Source organism: Chamaea fasciata, unplaced genomic scaffold (assembly GCF_029207755.1).
Source record: "Chamaea fasciata isolate MVZ Bird 193981 ecotype frontalis unplaced genomic scaffold, bChaFas1.0.hap1 SCAF_30, whole genome shotgun sequence".
In the NCBI taxonomy this organism is placed as follows: Eukaryota; Metazoa; Chordata; class Aves; order Passeriformes; family Sylviidae; genus Chamaea; species Chamaea fasciata.
This window is the reverse complement of record NW_027094115.1, coordinates 180,269-202,279: the sequence shown is the minus strand read 5'-3', so window position 1 is coordinate 202,279 and position 22,011 is coordinate 180,269. Positions and strand designations below refer to the sequence as shown.

General features: G+C 61.4%; 3 protein-coding genes across 3 annotated transcripts in view; 2 read left to right on the top strand and 1 right to left on the bottom strand.

The window, feature by feature from the left end:
* SNRNP200 (small nuclear ribonucleoprotein U5 subunit 200) overlaps window positions 1–2,320 on the top strand; it is a 48,909-nt gene extending 46,589 nt beyond the window's left edge. The window contains exons 42-45 of the mRNA XM_066206088.1: window positions 684–844; window positions 1,118–1,199; window positions 1,529–1,621; window positions 1,904–2,320. Of these exons, the coding sequence (XP_066062185.1) occupies window positions 684–844; window positions 1,118–1,199; window positions 1,529–1,621; window positions 1,904–2,047 (480 nt within the window). The 3' untranslated portion in view covers window positions 2,048–2,320. The remainder of the gene's footprint in view (window positions 1–683; window positions 845–1,117; window positions 1,200–1,528; window positions 1,622–1,903) is intronic.
* A 59-nt stretch (window positions 2,321–2,379) lies between these two features.
* Window positions 2,380–10,149, bottom strand: CIAO1 (cytosolic iron-sulfur assembly component 1). Its single transcript, XM_066206089.1, has 7 exons — window positions 9,955–10,149; window positions 9,570–9,718; window positions 9,350–9,461; window positions 8,762–8,853; window positions 7,353–7,545; window positions 6,706–6,784; window positions 2,380–3,447 (listed from the first exon to the last, which is right to left on the bottom strand). Exons 1-7 carry the CDS (start codon window positions 10,091–10,093, stop codon window positions 3,204–3,206), a joined length of 1,008 nt encoding a protein of 335 aa, XP_066062186.1. The 5' UTR covers window positions 10,094–10,149; the 3' UTR covers window positions 2,380–3,203.
* A 44-nt stretch (window positions 10,150–10,193) lies between these two features.
* TMEM127 (transmembrane protein 127) lies at window positions 10,194–19,182 on the top strand. Its single transcript, XM_066206090.1, has 3 exons — window positions 10,194–11,189; window positions 13,098–13,262; window positions 16,078–19,182. The coding sequence occupies exons 1-3, from the start codon at window positions 10,976–10,978 to the stop codon at window positions 16,383–16,385; spliced, it is 687 nt and encodes a 228-aa protein (XP_066062187.1). The 5' UTR covers window positions 10,194–10,975; the 3' UTR covers window positions 16,386–19,182.
* The last annotated feature ends 2,829 nt before the right edge of the window (window positions 19,183–22,011 follow it).

Genomic DNA, 22,011 nt, shown 5'->3' with positions numbered 1-22,011 from the left:
CCAATTAACGAGCACCTGATGAGCCTCTGTGAGGGGTTGGGATCCCCTGAATTATTCCCCCAATTAATGAGATCCCCTGAATTATTTTCACCAATGAATGAGTGACTGATGAGCTCTTGTGAGGGGTTGAGATACCTCGAGTTACTCCCCCAATCAATGAAAATCTCCTGAGTTACTCCCCCAATTAATGAAAATCAATACCACCAATTAATGAAAGTCCCAAGTTACTCCCCCAATAAATCAAATCCCTGAGTTACTCCCCCAATTAATGAAAATCCCCTGAGTTACTTCACCAATCGATGAGATACCCCCAATTATCTTCACCAATTAATGAGCAATTAATGAACTCCTGAGAGGCGTTGAGATCCCCTGAACGATTCCACCGAACAACGAGCACCTGATGAGCCGCTGTGAGGGGTTGGGATCTCCTGAATTATTCCCCCAATTAACGAGACCCCAAATTAATGAGACCCCGGGTTCTTCCCCCAATTAACGAGCACCTGCTGAGCTCTTCTGGAGTGAAATACCCAGAATTATCCCAGCAATTAACAACCAATTGACGAACTCTGCTGAGGGGCTGGGATCCCCTCCACCGTTCCAGCAATTAGCGGGATCCCTGCCTCATGCCCCTAATTAACGAGCCCCCGGGGAGCGGGGCGAGGTGACACCTGTGGTCGCCGCAGGGCGTGGAGAGCGTGTTTGACATCATGGAGATGGAGGACGAGGAGCGCACGGCGCTGCTGCAGCTGCCCGAGGCGCAGATCGCCGACGTGGCGCGCTTCTGCAACCGCTACCCCAACATCGAGCTGTCCTACGAGGTGGGCGACAGGGACGCCATCCGCAGGTGAGGCTGGGGTCACTGGGGTCACTGGGGTCACTGGGGTCATCAGGGTGGGGATGGGATTTGGGGTCAGGATGTGACCCCACAGTTCCTGATCGTGTTCTCTGTCCCCTCACAGTGGTGGCCCCGTGGTGCTGGGGTTTGGGATTGGGATGTGACCGTGCTGTCCTGTCCTCTGTCCCCTCACAGCGGTGGCCCCGTGGTGGTGCTGGGGTTGGGGTTTGGATGGGGTTTGGGGTCAGGATGTGACCCCGCTGTCCTGTTCTCTGTCCCCAGTGGTGGCCCCGTGGTGGTGCTGGTGCAGCTGGAGCGGGAGGAGGAGGTCACCGGGCCCGTCATCGCCCCCCTGTTCCCACAGGTACCGCGGGGCCCACGGGATCCGTGGGCTCCATGGCACAGGACTGTCCCCGAGACTCAGAGTCCCTGTCTCCTCTGTCCCTGTCCCCGTGTCTCACTGTCTCTGTCCCCTGTCCCTGTGTCCCTGTCCCCTGTCTCACTCTGTCCCCTGTCCCTGTGTCCCTGTCCCCATCCCTTGTCCCTGTCCCCTGTCTCACTGTCTCTGTCCCCTGTCCCTGTCCCCAGCTCGGAGTGTCTCAGTGGATAGCACAAGCTGGGTGACAGAGGGTGGGTGGCACTGAGGTGGCAGTGTCCCTGATGCTGTCCCCAATGTCCCCAATGTCCCCACAGAAGCGTGAGGAGGGCTGGTGGGTGGTGATCGGGGACTCCAAGTCCAACAGCCTCATCTCCATCAAACGCCTGACGCTGCAGCAGAAGGCCAAGGTGACACTGGGGGACACCGGGGGACACTGGGGGGGGACATGGGATGGGTGACACCAGGGTGACACCAGGGATGGCAACGGGGGGTGGTGACACTGATATGAAGTGGGGGGTGACACAGGGGAGGTGACACTGAGGTGCCATGGGCTGGATGACACTGGACGAGTGACACTGAGGTGACAGTGGGTGACAGCAGGTGACACCGAGGTGCCATGGGCTGGGTGACACTGGGCGCCGCGGGCCGGGTGACGGCGGCGCGGGCTGAGGCGGCGCGCGTCCCCGCAGGTGAAGCTGGATTTCGTGGCGCCGGCGGCGGGCGCGCAGCACTACACGCTGTACTTCATGAGCGACGCCTACATGGGCTGCGACCAGGAGTACAAGTTCAGCGTGGACGTCAAGGAGGCCGAGAGCGACTCCGACTCCGACTGACGCAGCACACGGGGGCCCGGGAAACACGCCCAAATCCCGGGAAACGCCGCCCAAATCCCAGGAAATCCCTTAGAATCCCAAAAAAATCCCAGAGAATCCCTCAGAGTCCCAGCAGAATCCTTCAGAATCCCACCAAGTCCCAGCCAAATCCCAAAAAATCCCTCAGAATTCCCCCCCCCCCCCCCCCCCCCCCCCGCTGCATTCCTCTTGGTTTTTGGAGTTCGGATGTTTTGTACAGAGTTTTTTTAGGTTGGAATAAACTTCAGAATCCGACTCGGTGCTGGATCCCAAACTCCCCGATCCCAAATTCCTGGACCTCAAAATCCCCGATCCCAAAATCCTGGAATCCCAAATTCCCACCTCCCAAACTCTTGGAATCCCGAATTCCCACCTCCCAAACTCGTGGGCTCCCAAACTCCCCATCCCCAATTCCTGGAGCCCAAACTCCCTCAGTGTCCCCGAGGGTTCCCGGCTGACCCCAGACTCTGGGCAGGATCCCGGGGATTTTTCCGGGAGATTTTGGATTTATTGGCTTTGGGGCGGGAATCCCCCCGCGGATCCGGGACCCCGACCCCACAGACCGCCCGGGGGGGGACAGCAGGACACGGGGGGCTGGAGGTCACCCAGGCGTCCTGCGGGGCTGGGCAGGGCCGTGGGGGGCACGGGGGGCTCCTGGAGGCCACCGAGATGTCCTGGAGAAGGCTGGGGGCTCCTGGGGGCCACGGGGACGTTCTGGAGGACGCCGGGGAACCCCGGAGGCCCCCGCGCTGGCCTGGAGGCCTGGGGCGCTGGCCGTGTCCCCTCAGAGGCCCCGGTGTCCCCTTGGTGTCCTCAGTGTCCCCTGGCTGTCCCCAGTGGCCCCTCAGAGGCTGTCAGGGTGCTGGTGGGGCCAGAAGGCGATGTCCCCTGGGTGTCCCCTGTCCCCTCAGGGTCCCTGTCGTCCCCTGGGTGTCCCCCCTGGGTGTCCCCATTGTCCCCTGGCTGTCCCCAGTGTCCCCTCAGAGCACTGGCACTGCCAGAAGGCGATGTCCCCTAGGTGTCCCCTGACCCCTCAATGTCCCCATCGTCCAGCCAATGGGGACCCAGGGGGGTGTGTCACAGGTGTCCCCATTGTCCCCTGGCTGTCCCCATTGTCCCCATTGTCCCCGGGGTCCCCTCAGAGCCCCTCGGGGCGCTGGTACTGCCAGAAGGCGATGTCCCCGTCGTCCCCGCAGGTGGCCAGCAGCCCGGGCTCCCGCGGGTGCCAGGCCACCCCGTTGACGTCCTGGGCGTGCGCCCGCGCCACGTGGGCGGCCAGGCCGAAGGTCGCCGGGGCCACCGGCGACACCGGGGCCACCTCCTCGAACACCCGCACGGCGTCGTCACCGCAGGCCGTGGCCACCGCGCCCGTCAGGTGACACCTGCGACACAGGAGACAGGGGTCAGGGGACACCTGCGACACAGGGGACAGGGGTCAGGGGACACCTGGGACACACAGGGGACAGAGGACAGGGGACACCTGGGACACACAGGGGACAGGGGTCAGGGGACACCTGGGACACACAGGGGACAGAGGACAGGGGACACCTGGGACACAGGGGACAGGGGACACCTGGGACACACAGGGGACAGAGGACAGGGGACACCTGGGACACACAGGGGACAGGGGACAGGGGACACCTGGGACACAGGGGACAGGGGTCAGGGGACACCTGGGACACAGGGGACAGGGGACACCTGGGACACAGGGGACAGGGGTCAGGGGACACCTGGGACACAGGGGACAGGGGTCAGGGGACACCTGGGACACACAGGGGACAGGGGTCAGGGGACACCTGGGACACACAGGGGACAGGGGACAGGGGACACCTGGGACACAGGGGACAGGGGACACCTGGGACACACAGGGGACAGGGGACAGGGGACACCTGGGACACAGGGGACAGGGGACACCTGGGACACACAGGGGTCAGGGGACACCTGGGACACACAGGGGACAGGGGTCAGGGGACACCTGGGACACAGGGGACAGAGGACAGGGGACACCTGGGACACAGGGGACAGGGGACACCTGGGACACACAGGGGACAGAGGACAGGGGACACCTGGGACACAGGGGACAGGGGACACCTGGGACACACAGGGGACAGGGGTCAGGGGACACCTGGGACACAGGGGACAGGGGTCAGGGGACACCTGGGACACAGGGGACAGGGGACACCTGGGACACACAGGGGACAGGGGACACCTGGGACACAGGGGACAGGGGACACCTGGGACACAGGGGACAGGGGTCAGGGGACACCTGGGACACAGGGGACAGGGGTCAGGGGACACCTGGGACACAGGGGACAGGGGACACCTGGGACACAGGGGACAGGGGACAGGGGACACCTGGGACACAGGGGACAGGGGACACCTGGGACACACAGGGGACAGGGGACACCTGGGACACAGGGGACAGGGGACACCTGGGACACAGGGGACAGGGGTCAGGGGACACCTGGGACACAGGGGACAGGGGTCAGGGGACACCTGGGACACACAGGGGACAGGGGTCAGGGGACACCTGGGACACACAGGGGACAGGGGACACCTGGGACACACAGGGGACAGGGGACAGGGGACACCTGGGACACAGGGGACAGGGGACACCTGGGACACACAGGGGTCAGGGGACACCTGGGACACACAGGGGACAGGGGTCAGGGGACACCTGGGACACACAGGGGACAGGGGACACCTGGGACACACAGGGGACAGGGGTCAGGGGACACCTGGGACACACAGGGGACAGGGGACACCTGGGACACACAGGGGACAGGGGTCAGGGGACACCTGGGACACACAGGGGACAGGGGACACCTGGGACACAGGGGACAGGGGACACCTGGGACACACAGGGGTCAGGGGACACCTGGGACACACAGGGGACAGGGGGACACCTGGGACACAGGGGACAGGGGACACCTGGGACACACAGGGGTCAGGGGACACCTGGGACACACAGGGGACAGGGGTCAGGGGACACCTGGGACACAGGGGACAGGGGTCAGGGGACACCTGGGACACAGGGGACAGGGGACACCTGGGACACAGGGGACAGGGGTCAGGGGACACCTGGGACACACAGGGGACAGGGGACAGGGGACACCTGGGACACAGGGGACAGGGGACACCTGGGACACACAGGGGACAGGGGACACCTGGGACACACAGGGGACAGGGGACACCTGGGACACAGGGGACAGGGGACAAGGGACACCTGGGACACAGGGGACAGGGGTCAGGGGACACCTGGGACACAGGGGACAGGGGACACCTGGGACACACAGGGGACAGGGGTCAGGGGACACCTGGGACACAGGGGACAGGGGACACCTGGGACACACAGGGGACAGGGGTCAGGGGACACCTGGGACACAGGGGACAGGGGACACCTGGGACACAGGGGACAGGGGTCAGGGGACACCTGGGACACAGGGGACAGGGGACACCTGGGACACACAGGGGACAGGGGTCAGGGGACACCTGGGACACAGGGGACAGGGGTCAGGGGACACCTGGGACACACAGGGGACAGGGGACAGGGGACACCTGGGACACAGGGGACAGGGGACACCTGGGACACACAGGGGACAGGGGACACCTGGGACACACAGGGGACAGGGGACACCTGGGACACAGGGGACAGGGGACAAGGGACACCTGGGACACAGGGGACACCTGGGACACACAGGGGACAGAGGGTCATGGAGGGGTCAGGTGGCACCTTTGGGACAACTGGAGGGGACAGAGGTGTCAGGGAGAGGACAGGGGTCACGGAGAGGTCACCAGGGAGGGGACATGGCCTAGGGAGGGGACAGGGGGCACCTGGAGGGGCCACCAAGGAGGGGACAGGGCCCTGTGAGGTGACACCTGCACAGGTTATGGCAACGGGACAGGGTCCCAGGGAGGTGGCACCCAGAGGGTCACAGGGCACCAGTGAGGTGTCCCCAGGTGTCCCCAGTGTCCCCGGTGTCCCCAGTGTCCGTCCCTGGTGTCCCCAGTGCCCCCGGTGTCCCCAGTGCCCCCGGTGTCCCCAGTGTCCGTCCCTGGTGTCCCCAGTGCCCCCGGTGTCCCCAGTGTCCCCATTGTCTCCAATGTCCCCGGTGTCCCCAGTGCCTCCGGTGTCCCCAATGTCCCCAATGTCCCCAGGTGTCCCCAATGTCCCCAGTGTCCCCAGGTGTCCCCAATGTCCCCAGTGTCCCCAGTGCCTCCGGTGTCCCCAGTGTCCCCAGGTGTCCCCAATGTCCCCAGTGTCCCCAGTGCCTCCGGTGTCCCCAATGTCCCCAGTGACCCCAGGTGTCCCCAATGTCCCCAGTGTCCCCAGTGCCTCCGGTGTCCCCAATGTCCCCAGTGACCCCAGGTGTCCCCAATGTCCCCAGTGTCCCCAGTGCCTCCGGTGTCCCCAGTGTCCCCAGTGTCCCCAGGTGTCCCCAATGTCCCCAGTGTCCCCAATGTCCCCAGTGTCCCCAGTGCCTCCGGTGTCCCCAGTGCCTCCGGTGTCCCCAATGTCCCCAGTGTCCCCGGTGTCCCCAGTGTCCCCAGTGCCTCCGGTGTCCCCAATGTCCCCAGGGGTGTCCCCAGTGTCCCCATTGTCCCCGGTGTCCCCCGTGTCCCCATGTCCCCAGGCTCACCAGGCCACGTCGTAGATGCTGCGCCCGTGGTACCCGGACAGGGTGCACACACACTGCCAGCTGGGCTCCGAGCCACTGCCTGGGGACACAGGGACACAGGGGACACAGGGACATGGGGTGACACGGGGACACCAGGAACACTCCCCTCCCTTCCCCCCTCTCCCCTTCGCTCTTCCATTCCCTCTGTCCCTCCCCCTCCCTTCTCCCTGTCACCCCTCCTGTCCCCATCCCTGTCCCCTGTCCCCATCCCCATCCCCGTCCCCTGTCCCTGTCCCATCCTGTCCCCTGTCCCTGTCCCCTGTCCCTGTCCCCTGTCCCCGTCCCCATCCCCGTCCCCTGTCCCCATCCCTGTCCCTGTCCCCTGTCCCCATCCCTGTCCCCGTCCCTGTCCCCTGTCCCCATCCCTGTCCCTGTCCCCTGTCCCCGTCCCCATCCCTGTCCCTGTCCCATGTCCCTGTCCCCATCCCTGTCCCCATCCCCATCCCGTCCCTGTCCCCTGTCCCCATCCCTGTCCCGGTCCCTGTCCTCTGTCCTTGTCCCGTCCCTGTCCCCTGTCCCCTGTCCCCTGTCCCCTGTCCCCTGTCCCCTGTCCCCTGTCCCTGTCCCCTGTCCCCATCCCGTCCCCTGTCCCCGTCCCCGTCCCTCACCGTGTCCCTCCTGGCGCTGCCACACCCTCAGGGTGCGGTCATCGCTGCAGGACACGAGGCGGTGGCCGGAGCTGTCCCAGGCCACTGCCCACACGGTGGACGTGTGACCCTCCAGCGTGGCACAGCACAGCCAGTCGTCGTCGTCCTCGCGGTACAGGCGGATCGTGTCGTCATAGCTGGCGCTGGCCAGCAGCTGGGGACACGGGGACAGTGGGACACGGGGGACACACGGGGACACACGGGGACAGGGGGACACACGGGACAGGGGGACACACGGGGGACAGGGGGACACACGGGGACAGGGGGACAGTGGGACACGGGGGACACACGGGGACAGGGGGACAGTGGGACACACGGGGACAGTGGGACACGGGGGACACACGGGACACACGGGGACAGGGGGACACACAGGGGACAGGGGGACACACGGGGACAGGGGGACAGTGGGACACGGGGGACACACAGGGGACAGGGGGACACACGGGGGACAGAGGGACACACGGGGGACAGGGGGACACACGGGACAGGGGGACACACGGGGGACAGGGGGACACACGGGACAGGGGGACACACGGGGGACAGGGGGACACACGGGGACAGGGGGACACACGGGACAGGGGGACACACGGGGGACAGGGGGACACACGGGGGACAGGGGGACACACGGGGACAGGGGGACACACGGGACAGGGGGACACACGGGGGACAGGGGGACACACGGGGACAGGGGGACACACGGGACAGGGGGACACACGGGACAGGGGGACACACGGGGACAGGGGGACACACAGGGGACAGGGGGGACAACCACCCTGGCAGGGTTTGGGGCTCTGGGGGGTCCCTGCATGACCTTGAGTGTCCCCAGGGGTCCCGATGGGAGTTTGGGGTGTCCCCAGCTGTCCCCAGGGGTGTCCCCAGGTGTCCCAGTGTCCCCAGGGGTGTCCCCAGTGTCCCCAGGGGTGTCCCAGTGTCCCCAGGTGTCCCCAGTGTCCCCAGGGGTGTCCCCAGTGTCCCCGGGTGTCCCCAGTGTCCCCAGGGGTGTCCCCAGAGGTGTCCCCAGGTGTCCCAGGTGTCCCCAGGGATGTCCCCAGGTGTCCCCGGTGTCCCCAGGGGTGTCCCCAGTGTCCCCAGGGGTGTCCCCATTGTCCCCAGGTGTCCCCAGGGGTGTCCCCAGCGTCCCCAGGTGTCCCCAGTGTCCCCAGTGTCCCCAGGTGTCCCCAGGGGTGTCCCCATTGTCCCCAGGTGTCCCAGGTGTCCCCAGTGTCCCCAGGTGTCCCCAGGGGTGTCCCCATTGTCCCCAGGTGTCCCAGGTGTCCCCAGTGTCCCCAGGTGTCCCCAGGGGTGTCCCCATTGTCCCCAGGTGTCCCCAGTGTCCCCAGGTGTCCCAGGGGTGTCCCAGGGTCCCTCACCTGCAGGCTGGGGTGCCACACCACGTGTTTGACGTCCTGTGTGTGTGCGCTGAGCACGCTGACACACTCGAACTCCTCCTCCTCGTCATCCACTGCGGGGACAGGGACAGGGACATGGGGACAGGGGGCCAGGGATTGGGGCCAGGGATTGGGGACAGGGACATGGGGATGGGGACATGGGGACAGGGGGACAGGGATTGGGGACATGGGGACAGGGACATGGGGACAGGGGGACAGGGATTGGGGCCAGGGATTGGGGCCAGGGACATGGGGACGGGGACATGGGGACAGGGGGACAGGGATTGGGGACATGGGGACAGGGACATGGGGACAGGGACTGGGGACAGGGACATGGGGACAGGGATTGGGGACATGGGGACAGGGATTGGGGACATGGGGACAGGGACATGGGGACGGGGATTGGGGACGGGGATTGGGGATGGGGACATGTGGATAGGGATTGGGGACAGGGACAGGGGACAGGGACAGGGACATGGGGACATGGGACAGGGATGGGGACAGGGACAGAGGACGGCAGAGGGGCCCAGGGGGTGCCCGGGGGGTCAGAGGTCAGGGGTCAGGGCTCACCCTCCCAGACCCAGACACTCTTGTCCCGGCTGCAGGTGGCCAGCAGTGTCCCCGAGGGCGCCCAGGCCACCGACTTCACCTCGTTCTCGTGTCCCTCCAGCGTGGCCACCACCTGTGGGGACACCACACCGGGACACTGGGACTGGGGACACCGGGGCCACCGGGGACACTGGGGACACTGGGGCACCGGGGTGGCGCAGGGGCCGGGCGCCGTGCCCACCTCGAAGCCGTCGTCCTGCCGTTTCCACACGCAGGTGGTGCCGTCGAAGCTGGCCGAGGCCAGGTACTGCCCGCACGGCGACCACGACACGCGCCGCACCGTGCGGGAGTGCGCGTCCGACAGAACGGCCCGGCACGACCAGCCCGCGCCTGCGACAGCAACGGCGACATCGGCACACCGCGGGGCATCGGGGGACACCGGGGGACACCGGGACACCGGGGGACACGGGCCAGGCCGCTCCGAGCTCCGCGGACTGACCGGCCTCAGCCTCGGGACCCCCCGGCCCCGGTCCCGGCCCCGCTCACGGTCCCGGTGTGTCCCGGTGTGTCCCGGTGTGTCCCGGTGTTCCCCGGCCCCGCCCGGTGCCCCCGGTGTCCCCGCTCACCGTCGCGGCCCCAGACCCGCACGGTGCGGTCCCCGCCGCAGGACGCCAGCAGGGCCCCGCCGGGGCTCCAGGCCAGCGCCCAGCAGCGGCTCTCGGGGTGCGCGGGCACCCGGCACAGCAGCGACAGCGCCTCGGGCATGGCGGCGGCACCGCCACCGGCACCGGCACCAACCGGAACCGGAACCGACACGAACCGGAACCGGAACAGCCCCGGAAGCGGAAGTGCGGCGGCCGGGGCGGGGCCGTGAGCAGGGCCCGGAGCCGCTGCCGGTGGCCGGGCCGGGGTCGGGGCGCTGCGGGCGGGGACGGGCCGGGATCGGCACCGGGAGCGGCACCGGCACTGGGATCGGCACCGGGAGCGGTGCCCGCTGTCCCGGGGCCGCTGAGGGCGATCCGGGCCGGTGTCAGGGGCGTGCGGAGCCGCCGGGGCCGGGGGACGCGGGGCCGGTGTCGGAAGGCGCTGCCGGTGAACGCGGAGCCGGTACCGGTGATCCCGGGGCGGGTGTCGGGGCTCCCGGAGCCGGGTACCGGTGATCCCGGGGCGGGTGTTACTAACTAACCCGGTACCGGTTATCTCAGGGCGGGTATCGCCAACCCCGGTACCGGTGACCCGGGGCGGGTATCGCTAACCCCCGGTCGCGGCTGCCTGTGCCCCCCGTCCCGGCCGCTCGGGTCCCGTCCCCGTTCCCGTTCCTGTTCCCCTTGGTCCCATTCCCGGTCCCGGTGCGGGTGCGGTCCCGGTGCGTTTCGCGCTCCCATCCCCGTCCCCGGTCCCGGCGGGGATCCCGGTGCTGGTGCGGGTCCCGTTCCCGTCATCGCCGGTGTCCCGGCGGCCCGTTCCCGGTCCCGTTCCCGTCATCGCCGGTGTCCCGGCGGCCCGTTCCCGGTCCCGTTGCCGTCATCGCCGTGTCCCGGCGGCCCGTTCCCGGTCCCCCGGTCCCGTTGCCGTCATCGCCGTGTCCCGGCGGCCCGTTCCCGCTCCCGTTCCGTCATCGCCGTGTCCCGGCGGCCCGTGGGCGGCATGTACGCGGCGGGCGGGCGGCGGCGGCGCGGGCCGGCCCCGAAGCAGGCGGAGCGCAGCCTGGCCTCGGCGCTGCCCGGGGCGCTGGCGGTCACGGCGCTCTGCACCGCGCTGGCCGAGCCCGCCTGGCTGCGCCTGCACGGCGGCACCTGCGGCCGCCAGGAGCTCGGCGTGGCCGACGTGCTGGGCTTCGTGCGGCCCGAGCTGCTGCGGGGTGAGTGCGGACACTGCCAGGGACACCGCGGGGGACGCTGCCGGGGGGGCTGCGGCTGTGTGCTCCCGTCCTTCTGGCCTGTCCCTGCTGTCCCTTCATGGTGCTGCTGTCCCTTTCTGTCCCTTCCGTGCCCTCCTGTCCCCTTCGGGCCCCTTCGGAGACCTCCTGTCCCTGCTCTGTCCCTTCTGTGCTCTTCTGTCCCCTTCAGACCTTTCTGTCCCCTTCGGGACCCTGCCAGCCCCTTCTGTGGCCTCTGTCCCCTCTGTGTCTTCCTGTCCCCTCCTGTCCCTTCCATCTGTGATCGTGCCCTGCTGTCCCCTCCTGTCCCTTCCGTCCGTGTCCATCCAATTCTGTCCCCTCTGTCCCCTTCTGTTCCTCTCCTGTGCCTTTCCCTTTTTCTCCGTTCCTTCCTCCATCCCCTCCATCCTCTCCTGTCCCTCTGTCCCCCCTGTCCCTCTGTCCCCTCCTGTCCCCTCCTGTCCCCTCCTGTCCCCCCTGTCCCTCTGTCCCTCTTGTCCCTCTGTCCCCTCCTGTCCCCTCCTGTCCCCCCTGTCCCCCCTGTCCCTCTGTCCCCTCCTGTCCCCTCTGTCCCCTCCTGTCCCCTCCTGTCCCCTCCTGTCCCCCTGTCCCCTCCTGTCCCTCTGTCCCCTCCTGTCCCCCCTGTCCCTCTGTCCCCTCCTGTCCCCTCCTGTCCCCTCCTGTCCCCCCTGTCCCTCTGTCCCCTCCTGTCCCCTCCTGTCCCCCCCTGTCCCTCTGTCCCCTCCTGTCCCTCTGTCCCCTCCTGTCCCCTCCTGTCCCCCCTGTCCCCCCTGTCCCTCTGTCCCCTCCTGTCCCCTCTGTCCCCCCTGTCCCTCTGTCCCCTCCTGTCCCCTCCTGTCCCCCCTGTCCCCCCTGTCCCTCTGTCCCCTCCTGTCCCCCTCTGTCCCCCCTGTCCCTCTGTCCCCTCCTGTCCCCTCCTGTCCCTCTGTCCCCTCCTGTCCCCCCTGTCCCTCTGTCCCCTCCTGTCCCCCCCTGTCCCTCTGTCCCCTCCTGTCCCCCCCTGTCCCTCTGTCCCCTCCTGTCCCCCCCCTGTCCCCCTCTGTCCCCTCCTGTCCCCTCAATCCCTGTCCCCACTCCCGAGGATTTTCCCGGCCCCGCCCCATTTTTCCAGCCTTGCTCCCCCCCCCCCCTCGGGCACAGGAACTCATCCCTAATTAATTAATCACCCCTAATTAGTGACTTCTTAATGAGAAGGGCTGGCTCAAAGGGAGCCCAGGAAGTCATCCCTCATTAATGAGTTGTCCCTAATTACTGACTCGGTGCTAATTACAGCGGCCGGCTCTAAGGGCTGTGGGCATTTGAAGGAATGTTTGGGTTTGTTCCTCCCAAAAATTCCCCCAAAATTCCTTTTTTTTTTTTTTCCCTCCCCCCAAAATTTCCACTTTTCCCCCCAAAATTCCATTTTTTTCCACCAAAATCCCCCCAAAATTCCACTTTGTGGATTTGTTTCAGCTGGAGAAGCGGATTTTTAATGGATTTTTTTAGATGGAAAAGAGGATTTTCTGTTGGATTTTTTTTTTTTATGGAAAAGCGGATTTTGGGGGGCAATTTTTTGGCAGAAAAGCAGAATTTTTTTGGGAGATTTTTGGGCTGGAAAAGCAGATCTTTGAGGGAATTTTTTGGGAGGTGTTTTAGTTGTAAAAGTGAATCTTTTGGGCTAGAAAAGCAGAATTTCGGGCAGAAAACACGACTGGTTTTGTGCAGAAAATACGATTTTTTCGTGCAGAAAATCAGATTTTTGGTGTGAAAACTCGGATTTTTGGTGCAGAAAATCAGATTTTTTTTTTTTGCCAGAAAATCCGATTTTTGGTGCGGAAACTCCGATTTTTTGTAGGAAAAATCACCTTTTTTCCCTCTTTCCCCCCCCAGATTTCTGCATGAACCCGCAGACGGTGCTGCTGCTGCGGGTGATCGCTGCCTTCTGCTTCCTGGGCATCCTGTGCAGCCTGGGCGCCTTCCTGCTCGACGTCTTCGGGCCCAAACACCCGGCCCTGAAAATCACCCGCCGCTACGCCTTCGCCCACATCCTCACAGGTGGGGCGCCCCAAAAATACCGTGGGAATCGCCAAAAATCCCCCAAAAAATCCCCCCAGAAACCCCCAAAAATCCCCCCCAAAAAAACCCAAAAATCCCCCCAAAAACCCCCAAAAATCCCCCCAAAAATCCCCCCAAAAACCCCCCAAAATCCCCCCAAAAATCCCCCCAAAAATCCCCCAAAATCCCCCCAAAAATCCCCCCAAAAACCCCCAAAAATCCCCCCCAAAAATCCCCCCAAAAACCCCCCAAAATCCCCCCAAAAATCCCCCCAAAAATCCCCCCCAAAAATCCCCCAAAAAATCCCCCCAGAAACCCCCAAAAATCCCCCCAAAAAACCCCAAAAATCCCCCCAAAAACCCCCAAAAATCCCCCCAAAAATCCCCCCCAAAAATCCCCCCAAAAAACCCCCAAAAATCCCCCCCAAAATCCGGCGGGAATCCCCCCAAAAATCCCAAAGAAGGAATCCCAGAGAAATCCCCCAAAGTCCCAAAGGAATTCCCAAAAATCCCAGGGAAGTCCCACATCCTCACAGGTGGAGGGGGCCCCAGAATCCCACAGGAGTCCCCAAAAAATCCCACAGGAATCCCACAGGAACCTCCCAAAAAATCCCACAGGAATCCCCAAAGGAATCTCCCAAAGGAATCTCTCAAAATCCCAAAGGAATCCTCCAAAATCCCAAAGGAATCCGTAAAATCCCAAAAGGATTCATCTTCCCCCCCGCCCCCCCAGCTCCATGGGGTTTTTTTCCCATTTTTCTCCAATCCCACCCAGTTTTCTCCATAGTTTTTTCCCGTTTTTCTCCAATCCCACCTGGTTTTCTCCATAGTTTTTTCCCATTTTTCTCCAATCCCACCTGGTTTTCTCCATAGTTTTTTCCCGTTTTTCTCCAATCCCACCTGGTTTTCTCCATGTTTTTTTCCCATTTCCCCAGTGCTGCCGTGCCCACGGTGATCGGTTTCTGTCACTGGGGGTCAGAGACCCCAGGCCCCAACCCAACCCCAACCCAAACCATTTTTTCCCATTTTTTCCCAATCTAACCCCATTTTTTCCCAATCTAACCCATTTTTCTCTCACTTTAACCTATTTTCCCCCATTTTTTCCCAATCTAACCCATTTTTCTCTCACTTTAACCTATTTTCCCCCATTTTTTCCCAATCTAACCCATTTTTCCCTGATCTAACCCATTTTTCCCCCGATCTAACCCATTTTTCTCTCACTTTAACCTAATTTCCCCCATTTTTTCCCAATCTAACCCATTTTTCTCTCGGTTTAACCTATTCCCCCCATTTTTTCCCAATCTAACCCATTTTTCTCTCACTTTAACCTAATTTCCCCCATTTTTTCCCAATCTAACCCATTTTTCTCTCACTTTAACCTATTTTCCCCCATTTTTTCCCCGATCTAACCCATTTTTCTCTCACTTTAACCTATTTCCCCCCATTTTTTCCCAATCTAACCCCATTTTTCCCCGATCTAACCCATTTTCCCCCCGATCTAACCCATTTTCCTCTCGGTTTAACCTATTCCCCCCGTTTTCCCCCCGATCTAACCCATTTTTCTCTCGGTTTAACCTATTTCCCCCCATTTTTTCCCAATCTAACCCATTTTTCTCTCACTTTAACCTAATTCCCCCCATTTTTTCCCAATCTAACCCCATTTTTTCCCAATCTAACCCCATTTTTTCCCGATCTAACCCATTTTTCCCCCGATCTAACCCTTTTTTCTCTCGGTTTAACCTAATTCCCCCATTTTTTCCCAATCTAACCCCATTTTTTCCCAATCTAACCCATTTTTTCCCAATCTAACCCATTTTTCTCTCAGTTTAACCTATTTCCCCCCATTTTTTCCCAATCTAACCCATTTTTTCCCAATCTAACCCATTTTTCTCTCGGTTTAACCTAATTTCCCCCATTTTTTCCCAATCTAACCCATTTTTTCCCAATCTAACCCCATTTTTTCCCAATCTAACCCATTTTTCTCTCACTTTAACCTAATTTCCCCCATTTTTTCCCAATCTAACCCATTTTTCTCTCGGTTTAACCTAATTTCCCCCATTTTTTCCCCGATCTAACCCATTTTTTCCCAATCTAACCCCATTTTCCCCCGATCTAACCCATTTTTCCCCCGATCTAACCCATTTTCCTCTCGGTTTAACCTATTCCCCCCGTTTTCCCCCCGATCTAACCCATTTTCCTCTCGGTTTAACCCATTCCCCCCGTTTTCCCCCCGATCTAACCCATTTTCCTCTCGGTTTAACCTATTCCCCCCATTTCCCCCCGATCTAACCCATTTTCCTCTCGGTTTAACCTATTCCCCCGTTTTCCCCCTGATCTAACCCATTTTCCTCTCGGTTTAACCCATTCCCCCCGTTTTCCCCCCGATCTAACCCATTTTCCCCCCGATCTAACCCATTTTCCTCTCGGTTTAACCTATTCCCCCGTTTTCCCCCCGATCTAACCCATTTTCCTCTCGGTTTAACCTATTCCCCCCGTTTTTCCCCCGATCTAACCCATTTTTCTCTCGGTTTAACCTATTCCCCCTGTTTTCCCCCCGATCTAACCCATTTTCCTCTCGGTTTAACCTATTCCCCCCATTTCCCCCCGATCTAACCCATTTTCCCCCCGATCTAACCCATTTTCCTCTCGGTTTAACCCATTCCCCCCGTTTTCCCCCCCGATCTAACCCATTTTCCTCTCGGTTTAACCTATTCCCCCCGTTTTCCCCCCGATCTAACCCATTTTCCTCTCGGTTTAACCCATTCCCCCCGTTTTCCCCCCGATCTAACCGTCCCCCCCGTTTCTCCCCGCTGCAGTGCTGCAGTGCGCCACGGTGATCGGCTTCTGTTACTGGGCCTCGGAGCTGCTCCTGGCGCAGCAGCAGCAGCACAAGAAGTACCACGGCTCGCAGGTGTTCGTCACCTTCGCCGTCAGCTTCTACCTGGTGGCGGGGGCGGGCGGGGCGTCCATCCTGGCCACGGCCGCCAACCTGCTGCGCCACTACCCCAGCGAGGAGGAGGAGCAGGCCCTGGAGCTGCTCTCCGAGATGGAGGAGGCCGAGCCCTACGGGCCCGACTACGACGTGGTCAACCAGTTCCAGCCGCCGCCCGCCTACACGCCCTGAGCCCGCGGGGCCCGGACGCCGGCCGGGCCGGGGGACGGCGCGGGGGAGTGGGCGGCCGGGGGGGATGCCGGGAGATCGTCCGGCCGGGGATCGGGCCGGGTGGATCCCGAGAGATCTGCCGGCAAAGGATTTCTCTGCGTGAATCCCGAGAGATCTTCCGGCCGGGGATCGGACCGGGTGGATCCCGAGAGATCGTCCAGCCAGGGATTGGACTGGGTGGACACGGGAAGTTCTTCCGGCCAGGGATTGGGCCGGGTGGATCCCGAGAGATCTTCTGGCAAAGGATTTCTCTGGGTGGATCCCGAGAGATCTGCTGGCAAAGGATTTTTCTGGATGGATCCCAAGAGATCTTCCGGCCAGGGATTGGGCCAGGTGGATCCCTAGAGATCTTCCGGCAAAGGATTTCTCTGGGTGGATCCCGAGAGATCTTCTGGCAAAGGATTTCTCTGGATGGATCCCGAGAGATCTGCTGGCAAAGGATTTTTCTGGATGGATCCCAAGAGATCTTCCGGCCAGGGATTGGGCCAGGTGGATCCCTAGAGATCTTCCGGCAAAGGATTTCTTTGGGTGGATCCTGAGAGATCTTCTGGCAAAAGATTTCTCTGGATGGATCCAGAGAGATCTGCTGGCAAAGGATTTCTCTGGATGGATCCCGAGAGATCTTCCGGCCAGGGACTGGGCCGGGTGGATCCTGAGAGATCTTCTGGCAAAGGACTGCTCTGCATAGATCCTGGGACTTCTTCCCGCCAGGGATTGGGCTGGGTGGATCCTGAGCTCTTCCAGCAAAGAACTGGACACGGGAAGCTCCCCCTGGGAAGGATTTCTCTGGATGGATCCTGAGATGTTCTGGCCAGGGACTGGGCCGGGTGGATCCCAAGAGATCTTCTGGCAAAGGACTGCTCTGCATGGATCCTGGGAGTTCTCCCAGCCAAGGGTTGGTCTGGGTGGATCCCCAGAGCTCTTCGACAAATGATTGGGCTGGATGGACACAGGAGGTTCTCCCAGGGAAGGATTTCCCCAGTGGATCCCAGGGAAGGATTTCCCCAGGTTCCCGTTGCTGTCTCCGTGACTCCGGAGGGGTTTGGCCCCCGGGGGATGTGGGGACCCCCTGCCCCGGGGGGAGTTTTCCTTGGAATGAGATCCGTGATCCCCCTGGAATGAGAGCTCTGGCACCTGCCTGGAATGAGAACTTTGGGATCCCCAATTCCCAATGGATTGGGAACTTTGGGATCCCCATGGAATGAGAGCTCTGGGATCCCCCAATTCCACGTGGACTGAGAACTTTGGGGTCTGGAATTCCCTGTGGAATGGGAGTTTTGGGATCCCCCCATTCTGAACTGATCGAGAACTCTGGGATCCCCAGATCCCACAGATTAAATCCTTTGGGATCCCCGATTCCCCATGAGATGAGAGCTCTGGGATCTGCCTGGAATGAGAACTTTGGGATCCCCGATTCCCAGTGATTGAGAACTTTGGGATCTGGAATTCCCTGTGGAAAGGAGAACGTTGAGATCCCCAGTTTCCAACGGATCAAGAACTTTGGGATCCCCGATTCCCAGTGGATCCAGAGCTTTGGGATCCCCGCAGATCAAAACCTTTGGGATCCCCTTGGACTGAGAACTCTGGGATCCGCAATTCCCCGTGGAATGAGAACTTTGGGATCCCCGATTCCCGGTGATTGGGAACTTTGGGAGCTGGAATTCCCTGTGGAATGGGAGCTTTGGGATCCCTGATTCAGAACTGATCGAGAACTTCAGGATCCCCCTGGAATGAGAACTTTGGGATCTGGAATTCTGAGAACTTTGGGATCCCCCAGTTTCCAACGGATCGAGAACTTTGGGATCCCCAGATCTCCCTGGAATGAGGATTTCGGGATCCCCGGTCCCACCCCAGCCCCTCTCCCGGCCCCCATCCCCCTTTTCCCACGGGAATATTTATCCCCCTATTTAAAAACCCGGGAATTCCCATTCCCTGCTCCCATTTTTTTTTTTCCCCCCCTCCCATGGACATTCTGCACTTTATTCCAGGCTCTGGGAATTCCGGGATCGCCTTTGGGGAGGGGTTTTTGGGTTGTTTGTTTGTTTGTTTTTTTTGGGATCATCCCATCCCTCACCCTGCAAAACCTGGGAATTTCGGGGCTCCCGGGAAATCGGGATCAGAACCTGGAGCTTTTATGCAAATCCCTTCACGCCCATCCCGCTTTTCCTGCTTTTTTTCCCCCTCCCAAAATTCCCAATTTATTTCCCCCCTACTCTGATTTTTCCAACCCCCACCCAGGACCAATTCCGGAAATTTTTTGGGGCCAAAAAGAGGAAAAAAAAAAAAATCCCGTAAAGATTCAAATTCCCAACAAAATCCCCATTCCTGGAACGCTTAGAGGGGTTTTTTTAAGGAAAACTCCTGGATTTTTAGGGAATTTTAACCCAGGGATTCAGCTCCTTGGAGGCCCCGATGCTTTTATTCCGATTTTCCCAGTTTTATCCCAATTTTCCCGCTTTTATCCCCATTTTCCTGCTCTTTTTTCCCGTTTTTTTCTTTTTCCTCTCCCTCCAATTTTTTCTTCCCCCTGGCTATGCAAGAGCTCCTCCCCCGGGATGGAAAAATCCCGGGGGAAAAAAAAAAGAAAAACCTGGAAAAATCCCAGAAAAATAAAAAAATTCCCACGAAAGGCTCGGGAGGAGCCGAATCCACCCCCAAAAAAAAACCTCCCTGGGGAATTCCAGGATTTGGGATCCGCCGGGAGAAGCTGCGGGATTCCCGGGATATGCAAAGAGGGCGTGAATAAATCTGTGAAAAACGGGATTTTTCGGGAAAGAATTCCCCAAAAAAACCAACAAAAAAGGCACAAAAAGGGAAATAAACCCCCGGGGGTGGGAGGAGGGAGGGAGGGCGGAGCTTCCCGGGGATTGGCGGGATTTGGGATCGGCCGCGGGGTTTGGGGGGGAATAAAGGGGTGGAAGGAGAGACGGGGTCGTGGTTGGGGGAGGGGAGGGGGATGTGTCCCTAAAAACTGGACTTGATCCCATAAAACAGCCCCAAACCCCAAAACACTGGGCTGGATCCCAAAAAAACTGTCCTGGGTCCCAAAAAACCAGCCCTGGATCCCAGAAAACTCTCCTGGATCCCAAAAATCTGTCCTGGGTCCCAAGAAACGGCCCCAAATCCCCAAAAGAACCATTGTTCCCCCCCCCAAAACATCTGTCTTGAATCCCAGAAATCTGTCCTGGATCCCATAAAACAGCCCCAGATCCCCAAACCAACGCTCCTCGACCCCAAAAAAACCTGCTCTGGACCCCAAAAAGCAGCCCTAAACCTGGACCCCCAAACCCCAAATAACCCCGAAGAGCCCCCAGACCCCAAAACCCCCTATAGGTCCCAACCCATAACCCACAATAACCCCCAGCAACGCCCCATCACCCCAAATAATCCCCCACAACCTCCTGACCCCATAGCCCCAAATACTCCCCTATGACCCTGCGACCCCAAATGTCTCCCCGTAACCCCCACAACCCCCAGTCCCCAAAATCCCCTAGAGCCCCCCAACCCCACGACCCACAATAATGCCCCATAACCCCGGTAATCCCCAGACCCCAAAACCCCCAATACCACCCCATAACCCTTGACCCCATCACCCCCAGACCCCAAAGCGTCCCCTGACCCCATAACCCCCAATAACCCGCCGAAACCCCCAATAACGCCCCATAGCCCAGGAACGCAAAGAGCCTCCAGACCCCCAAGAACCCCACACCCCGCAGTAATCCCCCATAACCCCCAAGATCACCCCAATGATCCCCTATAACGCCCAGACCCCATAAGGGCCCCGGGGGGCGCGTCCCCATGAAAGCCCCGCCCATGATTAGCCCCTCCCCATAAACCACGCCCCTTTCCCATTCGCCCTCACCGCGCCCACTTCCGCCATCACGCGCAGAGTGGGCGTGGCATCCCGCCCAGCCAATCAGCGCGCGAGGCTGCGCTGCACGGACCAATGGGAACGCCAGGACCGCCCAGACCCCGGTGCGCCCCTGGGTAACCCCAAAAATAAACCATAAAAACCCCAAACGGCGCCCCAGGACCCCCAGCCATCCCCTATAGACCCAGAAATCCCCTACAGACCCCCCGGAGCCCCAAATAGTCCCCTATAACCCCAGCCATCCCCTATAGACCCAGAAATCCCCTACAGACCCCCCGGAGCCCCAAATAGTCCCCTATAACCCCAGCCATCCCCTATAGACCCAGAAATCCCCCATAACCCCCCAGAGCCCCAAATAGTCCCCTATAACCCCAGCCATCCCCTATAGACCCAGAAAACCCCTACAGACCCCCGGAGCCCCAAAGAGTCCCCTATAACCCCAGCCATCCCCTATAGACCCAGAAATCCCCTACAGACCCCCCGGAGCCCCAGAGAGTCCCCTATAACCCCAGCCATCCCCTATAGACCCAGCAATCCCCTACAGACCCCCCTGAGCCCCAAATAGTCCCCTATAACCCCAGCCATCCCCTATAGACCCAGCAATCCCCTACAGACCCCCCTGAGCCCCAAATAGTCCCCTATAACCCCAGCCATCCCCTATAGACCCAGAAATCCCCTATAGACGCCCCGGAGCCCCAACTAGTCCCCTATAACCCCAGCCATCCCCTATAGACCCAGAAATCCCCTATAGACCCCCTGAGCCCCAAATAGTCCCCTATAACCCCAGCCATCCCCTATAGACCCAGAAATCCCCTATAGACCCCCTGAGCCCCAAATAGTCCCCTATAACCCCAGCCATCCCCTATAGAACCAGAAATCCCCTATAGACCCCCGGAGCCCAGGACGGCTCCCTTGTGGGCGTGGCTACACACAAGCCCCGCCCCTCTGATCGCCCTGTCCGCTCCACTTCCGACCTCACGCATCGGTGGGCGTGGCTTCATTCCCGCACAGCCAATCAGCGCGCCGGGCGGGGCCGCGCCGACCAATAGCGGGGGTCAGGCGGCGTGTGGAGGCCAGTGGAGCCGGCGGGAGGGGGTCGCTTCAGGACCCCAGAGACCCCCCGGGACCCCAAATAACCCCCCGGGACCCCAGAGACCCCCCGGGACCCCAAATAACCCCCCGGGACCCCAGAAACCCCCCGGGACCCCAAATAACCCCTCGGGACCCCAGAAACCCCCCGGGACCCCAAATAACCCCCCGGGACCCCAGAGACCCCCCGGGACCCCAAATAACCCCCCGGGACCCCAGAAACCCCCCGGGACCCCAAATAACCCCTCGGGACCCCAGAGACCCCCCGGGACCCCAAATAACCCCTCGGGACCCCAGAAACCCCCCGGGACCCCAAATAACCCCCGGGACCCCAAATAACCCCCCGGGACCCCAAATAACCCCCGGGACCCCAAATAACCCCCCGGGACCCCAGAAACCCCCAGGTCCGGCCTCATAAACGCCCCGGGACCCCAAATAACCCCCCGGGACCCCAAATAACCCCCCGGGACTCCATAAACCCCCCGGTCCGGCCTCATAAACGCCCCGGGCCCCAAATAACCCGCCGGGACCGCCCCTGAGGGCGTGGCCACTCACAACCCCGCCCCCTCGGCGCTCGCGCTTGCCTCTCCCCTTTCGGTCTCAAGCGCGGGGTGGGCGCGTCCTCCC